This window comes from Atractosteus spatula, chromosome 3 (assembly GCF_055471065.1).
Source record: "Atractosteus spatula isolate fAtrSpa1 chromosome 3, fAtrSpa1.hap1, whole genome shotgun sequence".
NCBI lineage: Eukaryota > Metazoa > Chordata > Actinopteri > Semionotiformes > Lepisosteidae > Atractosteus > Atractosteus spatula.
The window spans coordinates 38,663,721-38,689,145 of NC_142708.1; the positions used below are offsets into that span (position 1 = coordinate 38,663,721).

Sequence of the window (25,425 nt, forward strand, 5' to 3'; positions counted from 1 at the left end):
CAAACCCTATAATCAAATTGTACAGTTCTTGTTAATAAGAATGTTGTGCATTTTTTATTTTGGTTTTATTTTTCAAATGTAATAAATTTAAATATATGCAGAAGAAAATAAAATGGTTGGATTTTTTAGAAATTAACTGGATAATGCAGTATTTAAACCTGTTTTATTTGACACTGATCATTATGTTTCCATTTGAAAGGTAACTGTAAAAAGTGCTCTTACTGTACCTCATTAGCTCCATCAGACACTATGAAGGAGAAGTCATCAGAATGTTTCTCCTCATCACTTGTGTGTACATACTGAATGCTGCGTGATGCAAGATCAGCCTGTGTGAAAATGGATATCCGTGTCCCTGTAGAGAAACAAAAATAATATTTAGACTTTTTATGAACAGAGTCAGTTTGTTCTTAAAATTAGGTGGAGGTGGTGTAAAAAGAGGTAGTATTACAATTAATGCATTCATAGCAGCTTTGTATTTGCGGCTCAGTAAACTAAGAAAAAAAAAGTGAGATCAAATAAATAATTTAAAATATCTGCTTATTCTTCATTTTAAAACTATCCCAACTAAACTGGTATCAGATTTTTGTGACAGAATTATTCTTTATATGGTAGATTAAAGAACTGGTCCAACTCCTGAACGTTATAGAAAGGGCAATTTAGTATAATCAAACTAACACCATGTCTTTAACATACATGAACACAGAGATATGTAAGCTCCACAGAATGGGTGTCCTAGTTCAGTGCCAAAGTCTGCAGAGCTGTGAGGCAGGGACCCTAACCATTGTATCACTTGATATACATTAATTCAAAGTTGGGTCACATCTTTTTTTCTATTTTTTTCATCTTGGGTCACATGTCACAGAGAAAAGTTTACTTTGCTCTCTTTTGACACACAACCAATAGTTCTACTATGTATTGGTGAATGTACCTACGAATACAAAGATTTACTTCTTTATTTTTGTTGATTGCCATGTATCTTACCAATAGATATCATATTTAAGTATGTTACATTTCTAACCATAACATATGTAGGAATATTCCCATTTTCTCTAGTATATGCAATAGGTTACCACTTATCAGATACTATAAGGCTTGTATCTGCTTTATTTTGTGTTTGGTGCTGTGATAAGTTTATGACCTCACTCAAAACTGCTCATTTCAATTCAACAAGGATCTGTATCATGAAGGTGTTCTGCCTCATCTGCTTAATAATACTTCCTCTATAAGTTTTTTTTCAGATGATGTCTTTGAACTTCAGGTGCTCATGCATCTAAAAATTCAAAGTAACCAGTAATAGTTCATAAGTGGATCACTGGATTTACTATATATAGTTTACAACTGGCTGTGGGAGCAGTATTGAGCAGTATACATTTTATGAGCTGATATTTTAATTTAATGAACTGAATACATACTGTAATCCTGACTTGCAATACATGTCACTACATTGTCACTAGCTAAGATGACCTGTTCTCAAGCAAATGAAAGGCCGCAAATTGGCAGCAGTAGCCATCATGAGAATTATGATATTTTCCTTTCTGAATCCATGCTGCTAGATTGTTTGTGGTTTTATTCATGAAGGATCTCCGGACCTGGGGTGGCAACATGTTCCAAGTAACCCAAGAGAGGTTGTTTGGTGATCCTGTAGACCAGCTCGCCTGGCTCACTGTCCTGGTCTGTGGCTGACAGCTGAAAAGTGGTGATTTTCTTAGCTGAATTCTCATCCAGAACTAGCCCTTTATTTACAATTACAGATGGGGGGAGTCTGTCTTCTGGAATACAGACAACACAGAAAAAATATAATCAATCATTCCCTCCTTGATAATAGATACTTGAGGTACCCAGTAGTAGTTTATTGCCATATGTACACATACATTGGAATTCTTAATCTTAATCACAAACAAATCTTAAGCAAAATGCAGAGATTAATAATACTATATATTAAATGAAAGCTTAAAAAACAACATATTTACCCAGTACGCTGATGTAGAATGATTGGTCAATCAGTTTATTGCCTTCAGAATCAGAAAGGTCAAATTTGAAAGCAAAGCTGCCTCCTGCCTTACCCTTTTCATGTCTGTATTCTACGAATCCTGGAAATCATTGAAAAATACAAAGTTATCATGTGTTTTCAACAGGGCAGCAGCATTTGTGAGGGGAGCTTGCATAGTTGGGATGCCGGGAAAGCCATTTACGGTTAATAGGATGATAGTGTTATTAGAGAAATCAGAGCAAATGTGTGCACATAGGTCAAATGTACACATTTGCACTTGTGAACCAATAAAAGCAACTGCACGTGTAGACAGCACAGAACCCTTCCGCAACTGGTGCCCTTTAGTAGACTCTGTAAAAATGGTTGAGTCGGAGAAAAGTAACATCAGTAGTAAAACAGAGAGATTAATGGAGAGAATGTCCACAAGTAACGTCAGTAATTACCAAGTTCAAAAGGTTTACAACGGTCTCTTGGTTGAAAGGATTTGAATGTGTATGTTTAGGCAACATCCAGGGAGCAATCTCACCACAGTCAGGTAGACTCTGGAAATGATAAGACCTTAGCTTATGATCGAGGCCAGAAGGGGACCAGTTAACTCTCCCCAACGGTTAGCTCTGAAAGGTAAGGAACTCTGTCTGGTCTTACCCTCAAGCTAAAGAGGAAGCAAGTCTCATGTGGAAGCCATTTTAGTGAGTTGCTAGGTTAGGTGGAGGGTTTCTCATGGCAACTAAGAGGGCTAAAGATAAAGTAGCAGCAGACTCAGATGTTGCTGTGTCTGGGGTGTAGGTAAAGGTTATGGTAATCAATGGCCTCAGTGGATTACTGAGTCTTTCCCAAGGAGGAAAACATGATTATCAAATAATCACAAAGAGGATTTCTTATAAAGCACATTTGTTTACTCAAAACAACGCTGGTTAGGACTGATGGGTTATGTACATAGTTGGTGCTACATGGTGACGGGCTAATGATAATGGTCATAGATCTGGTTGTATGGTTACAGGGGATGATTACAGTTTATGGTATGGGTGTGTTTTCAGGTTTTGTGTTTGTGTGTGACCATGTAAAGGGTTATGTTTTTAAAGTTAATTGTTTGGGTTTCTGGTTACAGTACTCCAGTCTCTGGGTTTTTAGTTGGTTTGGTTATTAACACTACCTGTCATAGGACACTGTTAAGGGGGGTCCAATCCTGGAGTGAGTGTACTCTGGGTTGTGTTTAAAGACTTAAGGTAACAGTAACACCAGAGCAATGTAATGGCAGGACCATTGAAAGAAAACATATTCAGGTCAGCTAAGATTCCACAAATGAGTGAGTCACTTGCTGGATATGGCATAAAACCAGGATTGTCATGGTGCTCATACCAGTGAAGAGCAGTGGTGCAGTTACAGTGTTGTAGTCATATTCCAAGCATTTTTACATTACCAGTGCTTATAGTCCCACTTTTTGCATTCTGTCTTCTTAAAGGGTTAATATAAACTTATCAAAATAATATGAAACACCTTTTCCTACCTTTCAGGGTCCCCAAATATTTGAACAGAATCTGATCATCTTCTATTTATAAACAATAAAAATGACTGAGCTTGCCAATTTGTAAGTTAAACATACTTTTCCTGAAGACCACATTCCATCATATAATATGACCATGTCATAAATTCTATTTCATGGTTGAGCGAACAAAGAATACAAAAACTCTTTATTACAATATTGTTACGTATACAGATAGGTACTTGGTAGTTATCAATTATTTTTTTTAAGTGACTGTATAATTATATGACATCTGCTGGCTTTAGAGTTCACAAAAACTTTGCTTAGAGTTTTCTTTAATGAAAAAAACATTTTTAGATATATTCTTATTAGTTTTATACTGATAAGTGTATATAAATAGTTTAATGTTTCATATTATAAAACAAAACATACACAAAATATATAAATTTCTAAGCATGTTTTTGCTAAGGAGATCCAATGTCCAAATTCAAATAAATACATTTATAAGAATTTTCCTCTGCAATAAAACTGCTCAATGAATGCATGTAAATGTAGTCCCCCCACTACATATTTATTTATCCATTTATTTATCACATATTGTTGCTGTGATATCATGTACTTCATGTGATTTTACAGATCCAGCCATTCAGAATGCGTGGGGAATACAGCAGTACTTTGCAGTTCAGGGGCTGTGGGGTACTGCAGCTTTTTAAAAATACCCAGTTGTGGGACTGCCCTACTTTGCAAAACTGCCAGGTGGAGCAGTGAAAGCTGGCAGGAAGCATTTGGGGTGTCGCCAGAAAACATCTGGTTTTGAATCCCGATCAATGCTGAGGGACAATCTTTTTCCAATTATAGAAAATAAGTTGTATACTTTTTAGACATTTATCAATTTTAAACTGTGTATTACAGCATGTTAAATATTAAACTAATTAAAAAGTAGGTACATTATATAAAAAGCAAGATTGCTCAGTTGGATATATAAAAAATACTTTATTATTATACTGTAGCTTGTGAACTGTAGCAGGTTTACATCCACATAGAGAAAATCCAAAGGTAAATTTTGGTAACTGAAAATAAAAACAGTAGTACAACGTAATACATACCTAATGTACACATAGTAGATGGTAGTGGTAGCTAAATATAAAAAAAATTACACAACAGTGTAGCGGCACTGCTTGTTAATAAGACAGAATTAAGCGTTGCTGTGCTTTCCTAAATGAGGCCCCATCTTTCTCTTCATCTCTGTGGTGCAGCCACAAAGAAGCTATTCATGCAGGCTGATTTAAGGTGTTTTCTTTTGATAAGGAACAACTCCCAAATGGGGATGCACTTAGCTAAGCCTGGCTATCATGATCAATGCACTGGGACTTGGACTTTGTTCTAAGCGCGAGGCCGAGGATACCGTACGTACTCAGAATTCTGCAACAACCAACGTGAATGCTCCGCTTGATCAACGGCAGCCTACAGTTGGACCCTCGTCGACAACCTGAATAGCTTATTCAGAAGCAGCGCTGGACCGGGAAGGAACCAGTTTTCTTCCCGTGCAAAAGAGTGACTTGCGAGGACCCGCGGTCACACTCTGTGCATAGAGACTTTCTACTAGTCAGCTGGACTACTAGTAGACCCCTGGGAGCAATGACTGCACTGCGTGCCGGAGTTAGATTCCTCCGCCCATCCTACTCCGAGCTGCACCTCGACTGGTTGGCCGGTAGCCAGAGGATGCCGAGACGACGCCTATTGGATGACCGCTGGGACAGAGTTTGCAACACAGCCTGTCAGCTGGTTTGGTGTTCGTGCCAGGAAATCCAAATCCATACATAGTGGATAAGTAAACCCCATGTCCTACATTGCATCTCGAGAATTTAATTGTTACCTCAACACAAGTTGTTATCAATTTAATTCACGAGTAATGTATTTACTTCCGAGTCTAGTGTAACAGTGGGTAATAACACTGATCAGCGATTTGGTATAGCCGAACAGTATATTGAAGTATATTCTCTGTTGTGTATCTCTTTGTGCTTGTATCTCTTCGAGATTATATACCTTGTATCTTGATAACCCTCACAGTAAGGTCTGCTGCCTGTATCCAGGCAGACTGGTATATGTTTGGTGCACAATTTATGTTTAATAAATGTATCTTGTGTATTGAATCCGTGTTTGTGCATTGTTAGTTGTTCTGACGACTGATTGTCTAAAAGCCATAACGAACCACCTCGTGATTACTGCTACAATTAATAATTGGCTCAGTAAAATCACAAAACCCCTACAACAGTATTCCACATATTTTATGCATCAAAGTCTTTAAAAGCCTTGGTGACTTACAGTGGGCTATGGTTTTCACGTGCTTGTTCTAACATTATAAAGTTTATATACTCTACTTCATAAAAAGTTATAATGTTTTATCGTTTTTTAAGAATACATAGTAAGGGCATCACTTGCTGTTTTTGTAAAAAAAAGCTGTGCTGATTTAATACCACTTGATTGTAATATTAAAATGGAAACATGTAACTAAGCAGAAAATATCACAAGTGGAGGTTATGGAAACATTTTGAAATTGTTTTTTTAAAAATAACTTTTATTTTTCTTATAGTGGTAATGGACAATGAAATGCTCATGGTCTGTAATGTAGAGCACTGCACACAGGTGGTTAAAAGCCAGATCAGACCAATACTTTGGTTTGTAGAGTGATCATTTTGGCTATATTTTTTACATATCCGACTGTATAAAAATAGTTTATTATTACAGCTTGCTGCGAGCGCGATGTGCCTCTTTCAGAAAATCTATATTTTGTCTTAATAATGAAGTAAGACACAAGATGTGAAAAGGCTTAACTTAAGTCAGTTCTGCCTGAAGATTAGACTTCTAAGCAACAGGAGTTTATGGCAGGAAAGGGGGTTAACTGATAAGGATTCCAGATGCCAGCTAGGAAAACCCCTGGGGACTTAATCCCTGACCATTTGGCCAAAAGGCTGTAAATTGGCGAAACATGTGACCTCCCCCATTTACCATAATAACGAATGACGTCCGAAGCAGCAAGGAAGGACTATATAAACCTAAAGTTTGTACCGGCACCTTGAACAATATTTCGGTTTTGTTGTTTCTTGCGGGAAACAAGAATTCAGCTTTATTGTTCCTTGAATGCAATAAACTCATCTGTTTAACTTCATCTCAGGATGCAGAACCTTATTCTTTTTGTTACAACAATACAAATTTCAACAACGAGAAATTTAAGTTTAGATTTTGATAAAAAAAATTCACATGTACTATATTGTAATGGCTTTGAAATCAAACGGTATCAAACTGTATATTCAGTATATTTATACAGAATATGGACACACTGCCATTAATTTCCATGTACACTACTGTTTCAGTATATATGTGGATCTGACTTCACAGGATTTGCATGTGTGGAACAGTGGGAGGCAAGACCCAGCAGAGGTGGGGTTGTACTGATTATGCTATGAATGATTCCCTAAGGCATACCGTCCAAGGTTTTGAAATGATAAAAAAAAACCTTTGATGAGTTTGCATGAGAGACAAAGGTACCTTTTCAGGAGTCATGTACTGCACAAAGTAAGTGAATTTGACAAACAGATAATGTTGCTTAAATAATTTAAAATCTGTCTGACTGTACTGTAGCTCTCATTTAATTGAGCATGAAAGTCACCTTGCTCTTACAAGTGGCTCTGTTAGCAAAGTTTGTGTTAACATACTGCACCTTTTTGAATGGATTTTTTTTGACACTGACTTCCAGGTTAATAAGGAAGCACCCAATCCACTGTACCAAAGCGTCACCTAGAAACAGTGCTGACACCGGCAGGTTAAAATGTTTCCAAAGAAATTGATGCAGATGTTACAAAGAAAGTGCGCTAATACTTTCAACTATATAAATACAGTATATTTAGATCCTTAAATTAATATTGTTATTAATATCTTTAGATACGCCATTCCAAATTACATCCTATTAAGCGGATTCTAAAAAGTACACATTTTTTTAATGTGATAAGGAGTGCAAGTATTCATAGAAAAGGTTAAAACATTATAGCTGTTTAGAAAGTACATAAACTGTAGTCAGAATGAGTATGTCAAAACGTTTCCAAAACAGTAAGTGACCGAGTGAAAGACTTTGATGCATAAAATGTTAATTAAGAAAGTGGAATACTGTTATGTTTTTTTTATTTAAACTACCACTACCAGCCATATACAGTTTGTATAATATATTTATATTTCTAAATTAAATTCATTTATGACGTTCAGAGACATTATGGTCCTGTAATTTTTATCCTCAGCTACCACAATTTCCCTTTAGTTGTAAAATTCCATATTAAGCGGATTTAAACACAGTAGAGAGATTAAATGAAGCAATCGTTTCACTAACATCTACTGCACCACTAGTACCACCTGTTGATTGTCTTTGGCCAGTGAATAATGTACAGCGGCTGCCTGTAGCCCGAAACCCGTGGTACGGGGTTTTACCACACATTTTGAATGGCTACATCTGTATGTGACTTTTACATTTTGCTTTTGTGTTTTCTATTTTTATGGGAGTGGACAATTAAGTACAGATGCAGCCATTCAAAACAAGCGGGGTATGCTGCGGTATAACACGGTGGGAGTGTTGCAGTACACCGCATCATACCATATGCAAATTAGATTATGTTAATAGTATCTTGAATCACCTTGTAAAACCAGCAGGTGGAGCTAATAAAGCTTAACCTCTCCTATACAGCATTTGAGCTGTCACCAGAAAACATCAGGTTTCGAATCCCGATCACTGCTGAGGGACAGTCTTTATTCAATTAAGAATTTAAGTTGTATACTCTTTAGACTTTTAAATTTAAACTGTGTATTACAGCATGCTAATCATTATACATTAAAAAGTTGGTATATTTTATGAAAGCAAGATTGCTCAGTTGGACGAAAGTAAACAACCTACCACCTTTATCATAAATATTTTAATTATGCAGAAATATTTTATGCATCAAAGTCTTTACCGAAGGTATTACTAATAGTATTAATGATGAATGACCTTGGACAAGCTGTAAACTCAGAGTTATACCCTGGTCCACATTCTTTGTAACCGTCTTTGTAAACAAAAAGACTTTATTTTTTCATTGACAAGAAGTAACACCACAGCATTTCGTTGATCCGATCACGCATTCGTTTCCAATCATACAAAGTAAGTCTTGAGAATCTCCGATTCACCATGCCTTTCACGTGCTCATAAACGATATTAATTTAGGAACATAAACATATTACTGTATGTAAACTGTACTGTATATGGCTGGTCTTGGTAGTTTAAAGAAAAAATACACACCAGTATTCCATTTCTCCCTAAACATTTTAAGCATCAAAGTCTTACATGTGGTTATTTCGGAAACATTTTTACGTGCTCCTTCTGACCATATTATTGTATGTTTATATACTTTGTGAAAAGTGATCGTTTTAACCTTTTCTGTTAATATGCTCGTTATTTGAGTAAACAAAAGCATACTTTTAGAATAAAATTAATAGGAAATAAAATATAGGAAATATAATAATAATAACTATTGAAACCTGTTTTTATAGCTTTTAAAGTCGTGCAATGTCTAAACAGGAACACATCATTATATCTTGTTTGCCCAGCTTAATTTTAAAGACCTCTACTTGTGAAACTTTCCCCAGCCTGTACGTAAAACTATATACACAATACTGCTGACAGCAGGAAAATTCCTATACTTTACTCAGCAGTGTTTTAAAAACAGCACCCATGGTGTTCAAACCGATTTTTTTTACACAGACTGACACAGTTTCACATTGTGAATTTGTTTTTCTAAGAAAATGTGTCCGTAGGGGGAAGGTGGAGTGTCTTTCATTGGAAGACTTGTCCTGCTCTACTTTGAAAATATCTGTGAAACCGGTTTGTTTACAAACAATGTAGACAGATTCAGACTCAGAGGCACAGCCAGCAGAGAGAGGGAGAGATGCGAAAACCATGCAGCGCCAGGCGAATGCACAACATTAATGTAGGGTTTTCGGGCTCACGTGGATTTGCGCCCTACACCCTGCAGTACCGCTTTGTACATACAGTACGAACATGTTGTGATATGTAGAAATATAAAAAATGTCAATATAATGCCAATAATATTTGCTACTTTAGTTTTTCAAAGAAATGTTTATTTGTTAAAAGAAAACTCATAGCAGCAGCTGGGTTTGAACACCCAACCTCAGGGTTTAAAATCAGTCACTTAAGCTATCGTGCCACCAAGGCAAGTCGTATGATAGCCACTGAAACAGTCATACACATATCAATGGAAAGTCTTATACTACTGAAGAGATCAGAGAAATACCTGGGAAGTGAGATAATAATATAATTTGTTTTTGTATTTTTGCAAACTATGCAGTCTAGCGGCTTGAAGTTAGCTTTGCACCCAAATATATAAAGATGCTGCCTGTCCTTGGTCAGTAAGATAAAGGGCATGTATTTGGTAAGCTGGCTGTACACCTAGAACATCAAAAGAACTAAGTGTTGTCTAGTTTGCAACTTAGAAATAATTAATTGGCACGTGTTGCTGTCTTATCATTTGTTTAGAATGTGTCATAGTAACTCTTTTTGTTTTAAGGTATAAAGGATCATCTTCAGCTACTTATTTTTTAAGTCTGGTCGTTGCAAGCAGGTCTTCCATATGCATATGAAATAGAGACTTCTGTTTCACATACACCAGAACTTTGTCATTTGTATGACACAACACTACTGTTTGTGCAACAGTACATGAATATAGTTAAACCATTATTAATTTATTTAGATACGCGAATCCATGTTATATTCCCTATTAATCCAATACTAAAAGTATGCTTTTGTTTAATCCGATAAGGAGCGTATTTTTGTAGAAAAGGTTACAACAATCAATTTTCACAAAGTATATAAACGTACAGTAATATGGTCAGAAGGAGCACGTAAAAACCTTTACCACGTGTAAGTCTTTGATGCTTAAAATGTTTAGGGAGAAATGGAATACTAGTGTGTATTTTTTCTTTAAAACACCAATACCAGCAATATACAGTTTACATAATATGTTTATGTTCCTAAATTAATATAGTTTATGACCTTCAGATGCGTTATGCTCTTATTGTTTTTATGCTTAGCTACTAAAATTTCCCTTTAGTGGTAAAATTCAATATACATATTCAATATTAAGCGGATTAAAATGTGCACAGTAAAGAGATTAAATGATTAAATCTTTCCACTACCGACCAATACACCACGAGTGTCCCTGTCGGTCATTTTGGCCAGTCAATCATGTACCGCGGTACGCCGCGGTGGTTTGTGGGTAGATGCATGCAGTACGGGTTTGAATGGCTGCATCTGTATATAGAATATGTATAAATTGTTACAGTTTTACATTTAGCAGATTCGCAATCTTAAAATAAAACTTTTAATTCAGTCTGCTGGTTTAACACAAGATTATTCACAGTTTATATAGCCAGGCAGGTTAAATGTTTGTTCATATGGGTGGGGATGTTACGTCCCTGTGCGTGTCTGTGTTTTTGTTTAGTTTTTTCCACTTCCCGTATTCAGGTACCCCCCCCTACTGGTCCATCACTAAACCATCATTGCAGTTGTGACATTATCATCAATCAACTCCCAACCAATCAGCAACTAGATCTACCATTTAAATGCCGAAGAAGTTCCAATCTCTAGAGCTTTTCAGCTTCGGTCAGCTTTCAGCTCAACTTCGATTAGCTTTCGGCTCATGTTCACATTTGTTCACTAGTGTTCATGTTTGTTTGTTGTTAACTTCGGCTTTGTTTGTTTTGTTTACAGCAGCCATATCAACCTGCAACTCACAACTGGCAGCCCACTGAAGCCAAGCAGGTGTGAGCCTGGTCAGTAGCTGTATGGGAGACCTCCTGGGAAAAACTAAGGTTGCTGCTGAAAGAGGTGTTAGTGGGGCCAGCAGGGTGCGCTCACTCTGCGGTCTATGTGGGTCCTAATGCCCCAGTATAGTGATGGGGACACTATATTGTAAACAGGTGCCATCCTTCAGATGAGACATAAAACTGAGGTCATGTCTCTCTGTGGTCATTAAAAATCCCAGGGCGTTTCTTGAAAAGAGAAGGGGTGTAACCCCGGCGTCCTGGCCAAATTTCCCATTGGCCCTTACCAATCATGGTCTCCTAATAATCCCCATCTATGAATTGGCTTCATTACTCTGCTCTCTTCCCCACTGACAGCTGAGATGTGGTGAGCGTTCTGGTGCACTATGGCTGCAGTCGCATCATCCAGGTGGATGCTGCACGTTGGTGGTGGTGGTGGAGGGGAGTCCCCATTACCTGTAAAGTGCTTTGAGTGGAGTGTCCAGAAAAGCGCTATATAAGTGTAAGCAATTATAATTATCTGTGTTTTGTATTACCTTGCCCGTACTTGTTGCTTTCCTTTTTTACCTTGCTTGTGCTCATTTGTTACCCTATTACTTGCTTGTGTATTTTCTTCGGTATTACCCGTTTTACCATAATTGTGCAATTGGTTCACTTGTGTTGTGTTATTGTTAACTGTGAACTTGTTGTACAACAGGGGAAAAGGTATAGGTAAGGTGTTATTTTCTTTCCTTTGGCATTGTTCAAGTTCCTTTTTCCCTGTGGTTACTGTGTCCTGTATACGTACCAGTCACTTAGTAACTTTTAAAAAAAATAGGTAAATAGTTCTGCTTTTAGTCTGAGTGTAACTCAAATGTATTAGAATAGAACTTACCATATGTTCCCCGCTATAATCACAGATCTAGGCCACCCTCTATTTTGCTGATAAGCAATTGTTTAGGTGAGCGAGAGTATGCAGTACTCTCTGAACACATCACAGTATTAGCACATATCTACTGTATGATGAAGGGCAAAAATATCCTAACTATAATCCAGATGATTGGGGTATTGGGAAGTAGCTGCAGTCAGTGTTTGGTTCATGGGGAGGGACATTGGTCCAATACTTGTTTGTCAGTTTAGTATTATTTGTCATTATAATACTCGTCATTTCATGTTTAAAGTCTCTATGTACTAAAGATTCCACTTCTATAATGATTGTGCTTCTGAAGCAACAACTGACCACCGGAATAATCTTCTGGGCAGTGTAACAACATCTTTTGTCTAAAAAGAGAACATGATTGGTAGAACAATATGTTCGAGGGGGGACTGAAGGAACAATAAGTGTACAAGTCTAAGTGTATAGTGTATAGTGTATAAGTATAAGTGTGGTCTAACGTTGGCTTTACACTTGGAATGTAAATGCGGAACCTGTCTCTGTTAATAAGCCAAGAGACATGATCTAAGATATAAGATGCATATTCTGCATGTTTATTATAAACTTTTCGCTCAGACACTTATACAGGGAAATTATGCTTATTTGTACATTTGAGCAGTTTGTCATGTATCACTAGGTAAGCTCATTGAGACAGTTATGTGGGTGGTTTGCTGAACAGTTTGCTTCAGTAATCTTTGCATTAACTTTATGTGATGTATATCCATATATATATAAACATATTTCTGTATTACTAACTATTAGGGGGAGTGTCAAACTTTAGCTTGTTTGTTCCACAGTATAAAAGATCATCTTTAGTAACTTAATTTCGAGTTCGGTGGTTGCAAACTGTTCTCCAATATGTATATGTAATAAATTTGTCAAGCGGTGTGTTGGTATAATGGCTTTGGCGTATGCCGGAGGTTGGGGGTCCATACCCAGCTCCCACCATGAGTTTTCTTTTAACAAATAAACATTTATTTGAAAAACTAAAATAGTAAATATTATGGACACTATACTGAATTTTTTTGGTATTTCTAAATATCACAACATGTTCAAAGTTAAGTGATTTATTTATAACAGCTAATAATTTCAAACTTCAGTAAGAGAGCCCGTATATGAATGAATAGCATGGTTGGCTTTTCAAACAGTTGGGCATTCAAATAGATTGCCAGGGGAAAGCATTTGTAAATATATTTTGTTAAAGGAAGTCATTTTTTGCAATACATGCAATACATTTTTCCAAGAATGGAACACTAATGGAACTACTAAATAAAGATATAAATAAACAAATCTAAAGATTTTATTATTCAATGCTGGTAGCAGTATGAACTAAGGACTCAGCATCTGTCAGATTATTTATAAATGACCCATTTCAAGAAGGAGATTTTCAGAATAATTATAAATCAAGCAGGATAGGGAAAGCACAGAAAATAGTTAGATTGATTAGATCCAGAGAAGTGGTAAGGCTGACTCCTTAAACCAGCACTATAAAATAATTTATCCTCAGTGACATCTTGTCATCTCATAGTGGGTTTCTATTACTGTGTATACAGTCATTACACAGTGCCTTTAGTTCCATCCATTTTCTAATGTCTTTATCCTTTACAGAGTAGCTGGAATCTATCCCAGCAAGAAACGGATTCCAGGCAGAATACACCCTGGACATAGTGTCAGTCCATCATAGGGCAGACAAACAGACACAAACACACACTTAAACCAGGGTCAGTATTCCAATAAGCCAATTAGCCTACCAGTACACGAACCCAGAGAAACCCACATGAACCCAGAGAAAACATCTCTTTGAGGTATCTTGCCACACATACCTCAGCGTGGCAAGTTAGCAAAGCTAACCACTGCACCACCATTAAAAATGGATGGATATCTTAGTCATCTTTCTAGTTCAAAGACTTCCATGCATAATCCAATTTTGAAAGCCTCTGAGACATCTGATGCTACTGTTGCATTTATGAAAAAACATACAAAAGGCATGCTAACATTGTGCCTTCCGATTCCTTAGTTAATATATTTATTTTTATAAACAGTTAAGATTGTTATTAATTGTTGATTGTTAGCAAAATATTTTCAATGATATTTTATCCTATTTTTACTTTATTAACTTTGTATTTTACTTATCATACGATAGATTTAACGTACATTTGAACAATGATTTGTAAATTAATATTTTTATAAGATGTGGAAAAAGTGCAACAATTTGTTAGTGCTAATTCTAATATTATTGATTTTTTAATAATTTATGTTCACACTTGACTTTCTTATTTAGATGTATTTAAAACGTTGAACTAAGTGTTGAACTAAACTGTATTCAGAAATACAATCGAGAATAGTTTTGTGGCATTCGTATAGATGACACTTCGCTAAAATTTATTTTAAAACAAACTATTACAATCTAATCTTTCCACGTGTGATGCCATTAGGAAGTACAAAAAGCTCCTGCTTTGCTTAATGATGGTATGAAAAATAAATCTAAATGGTGAAAAAGCTATGCTTAAAGTTAATTAAGGGACTTAGAAGACAAAGATAACGATTTGCATTGTTTAATTTTAAAAACTAAGTGATAAATGCAGACGCAATTGGTGCTATTCGCATCATTGTATCTTATTTTTAATTTTGTTTTCAAAAATAAAAAAAAATAATTTGCCCATCGTGTTGATAAGCTGTTCCCCAATTACCGGCAATTGTAAAAAATAACCCTTCCCCCCTCCCTCGTTAAATTTAAAGATTTCAATGAAGAAATCCTTAAACACAAAACCGTCATGTATAATAATTCATCCAGCTGGTTCCCTGTTGAATGACGCTGTCAAACTGGGTTCAATTCCAGGCAGTGTACTATATAGTACAGTTTAAACTTTTTTAAAAATTTCAAGTTAAACTGTTGGCTGATTACTGGCTGCTGACATCTGGATTAAGACAAATTAGATTTTCTCAATTCGGATGTAAACCTGAAAGAGACACATCATGTTCGCAATAAGCTATAATAGTGGACTATTTTTATGCATTCAGGTACGTGAGAAACAAACCGAAAGCAATGCTCTGAACGTGCTTTGAACTGCCTGGGTGCAGCTCGCTACATTACAGTGCTCATTACCACTACAGGGACAATATTTTTTTTTAAAAAAAAAGAAACAAATGTCAAAATGTTTCCAAAACATCCGCTTGTGATACTTTAGCTGGTTAGCGACACAATTCCATATTAATATAACTATCAAGTGATGTTAAATCACTACAACATTTATCTTTTTACAAACTAAGATTAAGATTAATTATGTTATGAAACCATTACTAATCCTAAATTTTAATTTCCTTTTAATTCTATCACCCTGCTTTCCCTTGTTCCCCCATTTATGGATGACAAGGCTGCAGAGTGAGAACTGTGAAAAGTGGATGAAGGGTGCGACAGACAATAATGTATGAGTTATACTTTACCTTACCATCATGTTCTTAAACATGAATATACATTTGCAGATTTAAACAGTTTATACTTGAAGACAGGATTAGGTCCAAATTGTTCAACAAATAAAAACAGAAAAAACAGTGGGATCTGGTGGTAAATTAATTATTACTCAACCATAATGTCCAAAAAATTAGTGAGGAAAGCTATCGAGTTAAAGAATACCCATTCATTAACAATTACAGCCATTATTGCAGACTGCCTTCATGTAGGTGCAATTAATTACACTTAATATTAACATTTCCCCTTAGCAGGCAGTAGCTACCATTTTACTTCACCTGCTAGACCATACAGGTTAACATCAATTGGAGGGGAGGCAGGTATTGTAACAGACTGATCACTCACAGACACTGTATTATCTTAGGAACTCCAATTCCCACAAAACCTATTGGACAACTTCCTGTCACCTATGTCATGAGTCCCTATGCTGCCTGGCTGTGGTGATGTCCAGCAGATCATGCCCAGTGCTAGTGCATCACTGTTAGGCTGTGTCCCAAAAGTCACATTAAGCCCCTAAGCCCTTCCAAGAACACACTTCTGTCTCTTCAGACGTTGTGGACTTCAAGTGTCTTGGGACACCCTCACTTTACATCAGTCATTGTTTACGGCTGATGTTCAAAATGCTTTCTGTTGTTCCCTCTTTTGCACTGCTCCTTTTCCAGTGACTAATTGTAAACTGGTAGAGAATATTTAAAAGATTTTTTCATTCTCCACTCAGTTTGATTAAACTGAATGTCATCTCATATGTCCCTGCATGAAAGTAGTGACATAATGTATTCATTCATGTTAAGCAGGCTCAACTCAAAACAGGTGATGTAAACCAAATAAGGAAAACTTGGCAATACCACTGCTTTCCTACTGTATTCAAAACCCTTTTTGTAACTGTTTAAATCTGCAGTCTCCTTTCATTATTTGCTTTTTTTCTTAATGTGAAGCACTTTGAGATGCCGCTTTTAAAGGCACTATATAAAATAAGTTTATCATCATCTATTTTTAATAAATGTTTTAATAAAATCTTTATTATTTTCTAGAAGACACAAGTCAAAATCAGCATTAAATATAATGTTAAAAACATCTCATATATTTTGACGTTTAAGACTAGACCATCTTATTTTATTTTACGAATACAAAGAAATAGGAAGTAACAGAACAAAGCATGGAGGGAGGCCCACAAAATCCTGATTTTATGCACAAGGACCACTGACCTAAAAGAACCATTTACACAAGATCAGAAAAAGAATAAAGTGTTAATAAAAGTGGCTTTTTTGTTTTCAAGTTCCATAATGATAAAACATACAGATTTACAACACTTAACACCAAAAATTGGAACAGTGAACCTCCAGCCTCAAATCTCAATATAGCATCTTATTTTAATGACAGATTAGTGAGCTTTATTCTCCTTGTTTGTTATGCATTACCACGCACATTTCCAAATGTTTGTAGTTCAGTTTATTTAGCTTTTTTTACAAAATTAACTTCATACACATGATCAACTTTAGTGAACGTGGTCGTAGCATGTTTACCCTTCCACTGTTGGCTCCTGTGTCGAGTTGTTATGAGCATGTGGGTGTGTGAATCACAATGCCAATGCAACCCTGTACTGGATAAAGCAATTAGAAAATGGATAGATGAGACATTAGACAGTCTCTCTGTGTTCCGTCCTACAGTGTGAGATTACGTGGGAGCAGTGTTCTCTCATCCAGGTACAAGCCAGACTCACACCCGCTTATCTTCAGTCATTTGCCAGCTGTGAGTTGAGGTGTGATGCAGGTGCTGGCTTACTCTCTGGTAGTCAAATGACTGGTATAACTACTTTTCGTTAACCCCTCTATGGCAGTATTCACATGTTTAGTACATTCTGAGAATAAGCTATACTTGAAAGGTTTCATGTTCTCTGTTTTGAGTGTAATATGAACCACAATGTAAATAAAACTGCTGATGACCTACCCATTGCTCTGCCCCTCCTTAGATACTGTTGCTAACTTAGTTGAGATTTGAACAAGCCACTATAGAAAGCAATAGAAACCTGAACAAAGCATTAATCTCAACCTTTTTCCAGAAATCTGTCAGAACTCCATGAGTGGATAAGGTTAGTCATTGTTACTAGACTAATAGAAAATTGCCCAAATTTATCACCTGATTATTTTTATTTAATTTATTATGCTGAACACTGCTTCTGGGTTTATTCATCAGTGATGAGGCCACAGGCATTCATGAGAGTGGAAACAGTCCTTAAATGTCACCAAGTTACAGTTTTATAAAGAAGAATGGGTTAAAATTATTGCAAACCAATGCAGGAAATGATAATCAGCTATAAGAAATGCTTAGCTTAAGTACTTTATTTTACTTAGCATTAACAATGTCCTCCGTTTGTGCTGCAGAAAATAGCATTTTTATCTGCTCGGGTTCCTGAGATAATGATACTTTTTTTAACTCCACTACCGTAGCACAAGAGAACCAAACTCTATTTTGATTTTTTACTGTGCTGTGGTGATTATTTTCTCTTAAATACAGTATGATACACTATGGCTTTAAAGCTATTGCATCCTAATTCTCATTAAGACAAATATAGATTGTAAAGTATGTAAACCTGAAAAAAAAACACATCACATTCACGACAGGCAATTGTCGAGTAATGTAATGAGTAATCTTTAACTTTTATTCTTAATATTAATTTGATATTTGTTTATATGTGATGTATAACATTAATAAAAATGTCAATATAGTATACAAATTCAATTTTATTATTGGAAAAGGATAATCCCCATAGGAGTGGGCATTGGCTGGGATTCTAAGAGGTAAGAATTCTTCCACTGAAAATCAATACCTCACAGTGACTAGGTTATAGTACATGACTGTTAAGTCATTTTAGGAGTTATTCAAAACTACTGACCTCTTTTTTAATGTATGTGCTTTTAAATACAATGTTTTAAAGCCACCACGTATAATATATTTTACAATAAAAACCTAAAATACAATTTTCTAATTACCATTTATAGAAAATACTAATAATTCTATATACTGTTTGAAATGAAAAAACATTCTGTTAGGGTTTCTGTACAGTATGACTAGCTCAAGAAAGCACTAATGGGTTAATACACATTTGATTTTTAATATTAAAATAGGATTTACTGTACAGTATGTTAGATACACAGCATGTTTAGCATTCACTGCACCACCTGGCAGTTTAGAAAGTAGTGCAGCCCCACATCACATTACTTGAAAAAGAAAATCAAAAGGTATTGGTTGTTACCATTACCATACCATACCATACGCGGTATGTTCTTTGCAGTATGTGCATTACTCCTTGAGCATTTGAAGTGGCTGCATTGGTATGCTCCTTACACCATATTCAGCAGTTATTTCAGAGCCATTTTAGTCTGATACTCTGTTAAAACTTTTTTATTTTTACTATATATTGGAATATACTGTATCTTAACTTCTTTGCAATTTAGTTTACAATAAAAGTAATATGCACATGAAAAAGGAAAATGCCCATGAAATATTTTAACCTACCTTTGTTGATATCATCCTGAGTGAAGCTCTTCATTGGCCCTTTAATGGATATCTGTGCAATGTTTCCATTCTTGGACTGCTGAAGCCAACCTACAGCAGGATCCGTGGTCATAATATATTTCAATTTCAGCTCATCCGAGTCAATGTCCACAGCTTTCACATTCTGATCAGTGATTTTAGCCACAGAACCTGAACATTTTAAAATTAAATTCAATTAAGTTTTATTATGCATCAAAAGCACACTGCAAAGCACTGAAAACAAAATACAACGTACAAAATATACAGTACCTGCAGTGAGCTGGAGGCCTCGGTTGATAGCCAGCCTTGGGCCTTCACTCTTCTGCCCATCCATCGTGAACTCCAGCCTCCCAGTCTCAGTGTAGACCCCATCAGTCAGAGTGAAGTGTAGCTCATCTGTTCTCACACTCACAGTGTCAGGGGTGTACACGATGAGCTCATCCAAAACATCTTGGTATGTAAAGGCAGAACCCTGGTTCAAAATACGACCATTCTCCAGGGGCTGGGAGTAGAACTGTCGTTTGCGCAGCTTACCTGCCAAGACAGAAAATGAATACCACTAACAGCTGATTTTTTTATATGGCTTTCATTAAAATATTATGTACTATGACAAAAAACAAGTAGAAGAACATTAAATGCAATGAAGTACAGAAAGCTACTATAACTCACCATAGCCTGGCATTTTAGTGACAGTGAAGATAAGCTCGTTATCAGGAGTATCAGGGTCCAGAACTGTTAAAGAGGAATTGGTGATCACAACTCCAGAGGCCACCTCCAAATTGATGTTGTTCTTAGATATTATTGGAGGTTTGTCCTTGCTCTGTACAAAAATGTGAGAACTGTCCTTATTAAAGAGCAACATTTAAAAAAAAATTATTAAAGAGCAGCAGTTCACCTTTGCACTATTTCTTCAGATGAGTGTAAACATGGATATACTAAAAAATATAATAATCATGATCTTCAGCATCAGAATAAGGAGTTTTTTTTTTCAGTTCACTTTATGTAAATGACATAAACATCTAAATTATTAGTTTAGACAGAAATATAAAACGTCACTTACGTCTTTAACATTCTGACATTGTGGAGTTATGTTTTAAGGAATTTTAAATACAATATAAATACTGTATAAAAATAACAATGTGGAACAGAAATGTTTGTGGGGACCAAGCAGGAAGACTACATCATTGTTTCCACTATTTGCTTTGTAGTCTGGACAGTTGAAACAATGAAATATTCCAATAAAATAAAAAGAGATACCACAGAGTTCTGAGTATTTTCAAATTAATCCTTTAATAAAGTAAAACCACTTAATGAAAATTAACCAATTAATGAAAACTCTCCTTGCAAAACTTATAAAACATGTGCAAAGCTGAACCTTTCTATACTTATAGAAACCTATAACAGGTCAACACATGAATGCTAATACATCCAATATCGAGCAGTTTCAACTGAGCTGCCAGAAAGGAATGTTTAGGCAAGGGTCAATAATGTTTACCAAAACTGATGGGAAAAAGTTACAATGAAGCAGCAGCTAAGGTTACTGTACCTGAATGTTGATGTTGACGGTGAAAGCTTCTGTCTGGCTGTATCCATCACTAATATAGAAGCTAAAACTGTCCTGAAAATGCTCATCAGATTTATGAATGCTCTGGACATAGAACATTCTATTAGACAGAATATCCTCAACAGAGAAGGGAACATCAGAGTTTATAATTTCTGGACTTCCAGATATCTCTCCTATAAATACCAAGCATAAACAATTCAATATTATTCAATAACTCGATAGTAGTTAGTAGTTGTTTAAAACAGTTGCAGAAGAAAATTTGCCCTAAGATTCTGAGCACTGTTTTCAATCTTTGATTTAAAAACTATAAGGAAATAAACATGCACTTAAACTCTCACTTTTTTATTTTAATCTCTGAAAAAATCTAAACTCTACCTGTTTTTTCAATGAGGCCATACTTAGGATGGTTAATTAGCCACACCAGCAACTCCTTTTTTTGTGTGTCTGTGTCAGTTGCAAGGATATTGTTGGAAGACAGCTGTATTCTACCACCTGCTTCCACCTGAAAACAAAGATTAGCTTGTTTCAATCTTTCGTAAAGAACACAAGTGTTTTCCTTATAATAATCATTCACCAAGTTACTTCTATTTTATAGAAAGGATGCACCAAAAGCCATTTCCATTAGAACTGGTAAAGATTAATTCCAGTCTGAAAATTAAAAAAAAACATGCCTTCTTAGCCTTCTTCTCTATTCAAATAATAATGGGGTTTATGGTGCAATGAAGAGTTTTGTTCTCTTCCTATTTTTCAAACGTTTCCTTTGCAGCCACACACACTGACTCATCTTCCCATAAAAAATATTTTCATTAGCTTTGCTTTCTTACCTAAGTAATACAGTGCCTATAAAACGTATTCACCCCCCCTTAGACTTTTTCACATTTTATTGTGTTAAAGTATGGAACCATAATGTAATTGACTGAGAATTTTTGCCACACATCAACACAAAGTACTCTATAATGTCAAAGTGAAAAAAAAAACAGTCATTATACTAAATTAACTAAAAATAAAAAAACAGAAAGTAATTGAATGCATAAGGATCCCCCTAGAGTTAATACTTGGTAGGACCACTTTTGGCAGGAATTACAACTGTGAGTCTCTTTGAGTACATGATGCTGCCACCACCGTGCTTCACTGTAGGGATGGTGCTCTCAGTATGATGTGCTGTGTTATGTTTGCGCCAAACATAATGTTCAATCATCAGACCATAGAATCTTCCTCCAAATTGTTGAGTCTCTGACATGCCTTTGGGCAAACTCTAGCCAAGATGTGATATGAGTTTTTTTCAACAAAGGTTTTCTTCTTGCCATCCTTCTGTACAAGCCAGATTTATAAAGTGTATGTGCTATTGTTGTCTCATGCACAGTTTCTCCCATCTCTGTCATGGAGGACTGTAACTCCTTTAGAGTTACCGTAGGCCTCTTGGTGGCCTCCCTTACTATAGCCCATCTTGCACGGACACTCAGTTTTGGAGGACGGCCAGTTCTGGGCAGATTCACAGTTATTCCATATTTTCTCACCTTTTTAATGATGGACTTCACTGTGCTTCGAGGTATATTCATTGCCTTGGAAACTTTCTTATATCCTTTCCCTGACTGGTATTTTTCAAGAATTTTGTCTCAGATCTGCTTGGAATGTTCCTTGGTCTTAATGGTGTGGGGAAGCTCCCAGACACAGGTGCATTTATTCTGAAATCATGGGAAACACCTTAACTGCACACAGGTGGACTCCATTCAAGTAACTATGTCTTGGAGAAGAGAGTGGGTTACTTCAGAGGTCATTTAGGTGTGTCAAAGCAAGGGTTTGAATACTTATGCATTAAATTATTTTTAATTAATTTAGTAAATGTCGGGATTTTTGTTTTCACTTTGACATTATAGAGTACTTTGTGTTGATAAGTGGTAAAAATTCTCAGTTAAATACATTATGGTTCCATGCTGTTATACAATAAAATGTGAAAAAGTCCAAGGAGGGTGAATACTTTTGCAAGGCACTGTATTTATTATCATTTCCTTATGTCTGTTTATATTATTAATACGTTCATATGAACAGTATGTTGTGAAAATATACTTAGTGTGGATACTTCAAGTTTAAATACAACAGCTTATAATAAATGCATGTAAAAAGATAACAAAACGAGGCCATTTGGCCCACTAAGACTGTTTGGTAGTTAAGAGCTCATTGATCCAAGGATCTTATCCATTTTTTTAAAGCAAGGGTTTCATCTTTAATAACATGGTTGGGTAGCTTGTTCCATGCAAATGGTATAGTATATATATATTACAAAGGAATAAGTAATAAGTTTATTCCATGCTGAAAAGAGAAGAAAGAATTGGAGAAAAAAAGAAATTTCAGCATGGAATAAACCTATCACTTGTACTCACAGAATCTTTAAACTAAAGTAGAATAATGATTTTTTAATGAATTGCTGTTGATTTCATTGTCTTTCACAGATATAAAAACTGACACGAACATGATCAAATGCTAATTTGCGACTGATATGAATCTTATAGTCAATTAGGGGTGCTGTATCCTACCATGATGCCACTGGTGACTGAAACAACTGGAGGCTTGTTCTGCACAGATGTGATGGTGATGGTGCACATCTGGTTATCAAGATGATTGTTGTCACCATCATAGACAGTGAAGTGGAATATGTCAGTGATCGGCTGACTTCCAGTCTCAAAAGAAGTACTATACCTATGAAAATGGATATGATTGCTGTTTTTTTTTACTCAAAAACTTAACTCTTTTACACAGACCTGTTTTCTTCAAACAAGTAAAAATTTTCATTTTTACTGACAGATTATTAATAAGAAAAGAGCACAAAATGATCATAAAACTGGACTTAAAAATGGTTAATCATGAGACATAACATGGAAAATGTATTTTCAAATGGTTTAGGTTGAAAGATTTCATGATTTTAAGTTGATATAAATGACAATTAAAAGACAAATGTCAATAATGTAAAACTAAATATCTTAACAGCTGGGTATTAATTTAAACTCAGAAAGATTTTTGTTCACAAATCATTGATGACCTGATCACATCATGGTACCTTATTCTTTCAAGGTTAATGTCCTCCATGGTAAATGATGAATACTTCATGAGCTCTTCGTGTACTGTTGCTGATTTTGTTTTTGTAAGAACACCATACATTGGAAGAGAAATCAGCTGAATTCTGATCTTATCATCTGGAGAGTTATTGTCCTAAAAAACATCCCCAACATCCCCATCCCCATTCATTGAGAAGCCATTTGATGTACATTGCTTGAAAACAACATGCGGATTGAACCTCTCTTGTGTGTCACACTGGTCTTGCATAATTGTCAGCATATTGTGTTTTGACCACATAGGTTGTTACAGATGCAGCCATTCAAAATGCGTGAGGTATTTCGCGGCATACCCCGGTGGGCGTGTCACAGTATCACGCGGTATGACGCAGTTAACGTGGTGTCACGTGGTTAACTATCCGGCGTCGCCTTGTAAAACCGCCAGGGGGAGCTTAACCTCTCATGTACAGCATTTGAGCCTTTAATTTTGAACTGTGTATTACAGCATGTTAATCATCAGTCATTAAAATGTTGGTATATTTTATGAAAGCAAGATTGCTCAGTTGGACAAAAGTACACAACCTACCTTTATCAGAAATATCAAAGCCTTTACTGAAGATATTACTAATAGTATTAATAATGGATGACTTTGGACAAGCTGTATACTCAAAGTATAATTTCTTTAGCACATTTGTACAAGCACTTGGAATCTGTCCAAGCCATACTTTGTCAGGCATTTTGTTTTACTTCAACGGGCATAAAAACTTGCTTGCTTTTAACAGGGCGTTTCATAATTTCTAGCTACGAAAATGATTTAAAATGCGACACCTATCATTCAACTAGAGCTTAAAATATCACAAGGAAAAATACACACCGGTATTCCATTTCTCCCTAAACATTGTAAGCTTCGAAGTCTTTAACTAACGTGATACCGGAGTCAACAAGCATACTTTTAGAATTTGATTAAAAGGGAATATAATATGGAATCGCGTATCTCAAGAAATTAATAACGGTATGATTATATCCGTGTACTGCGGCAGGGCTGTGTAGGGCTGTTTCGCCTGCTTGTTCATGCGAGCTGTCTTGTAGCCTACTGGTCTAGGTGCGTGACTACCAACTGGCAGGTTGTGTGTTCAAATCCAGCTAGTGCTGGACCTTCCAGTTTTATTTATTTATTTTTTAATCACGTAACATAAACATATTACCGTATGCAAACTGTACTGTATACAATATGTATATGTATATTTAATGTCTTAACTGTGCCCGTTTAAGTATTGAATATTCATATCTAATTTTACCACTGAAGGGAAATCTTAACATAAACATACAGTATATGGCTGGTCTCGGTACTTTAAAGAAAAAAATACACACCAGTATTCCATTTCTCCCTAAACATTGTAAGCTTCGAAGTCTTTAACTAACGTGATACCGGAGTCAACAAGCATACTTTTAGAATTTGATTAAAAGGGAATATAATATGGAATCGCGTATCTCAAGAAATTAATAACGATATAATTATATTCATGTTGCAAAAGAACTGCAACGGACATAAAAACTCCCTT

General features: G+C 35.8%; 1 protein-coding gene across 1 annotated transcript in view; it reads right to left on the bottom strand.

Moving 5' to 3' along the window:
- Positions 1-25,425, bottom strand: part of fras1 (Fraser extracellular matrix complex subunit 1) — a 352,881-nt gene that overhangs the window by 85,946 nt on the left and 241,510 nt on the right. Inside the window, exons 38-47 of the mRNA XM_088911421.1 lie at positions 23,869-24,020; positions 23,348-23,510; positions 21,189-21,315; positions 20,796-20,986; positions 19,919-20,069; positions 19,520-19,783; positions 19,232-19,420; positions 1,971-2,090; positions 1,590-1,769; positions 228-352 (exon numbers count right to left, since the gene is read on the bottom strand). Coding sequence (XP_088767547.1) covers positions 228-352; positions 1,590-1,769; positions 1,971-2,090; positions 19,232-19,420; positions 19,520-19,783; positions 19,919-20,069; positions 20,796-20,986; positions 21,189-21,315; positions 23,348-23,510; positions 23,869-24,020 — 1,662 coding nt within the window. The remainder of the gene's footprint in view (positions 1-227; positions 353-1,589; positions 1,770-1,970; positions 2,091-19,231; positions 19,421-19,519; positions 19,784-19,918; positions 20,070-20,795; positions 20,987-21,188; positions 21,316-23,347; positions 23,511-23,868; positions 24,021-25,425) is intronic.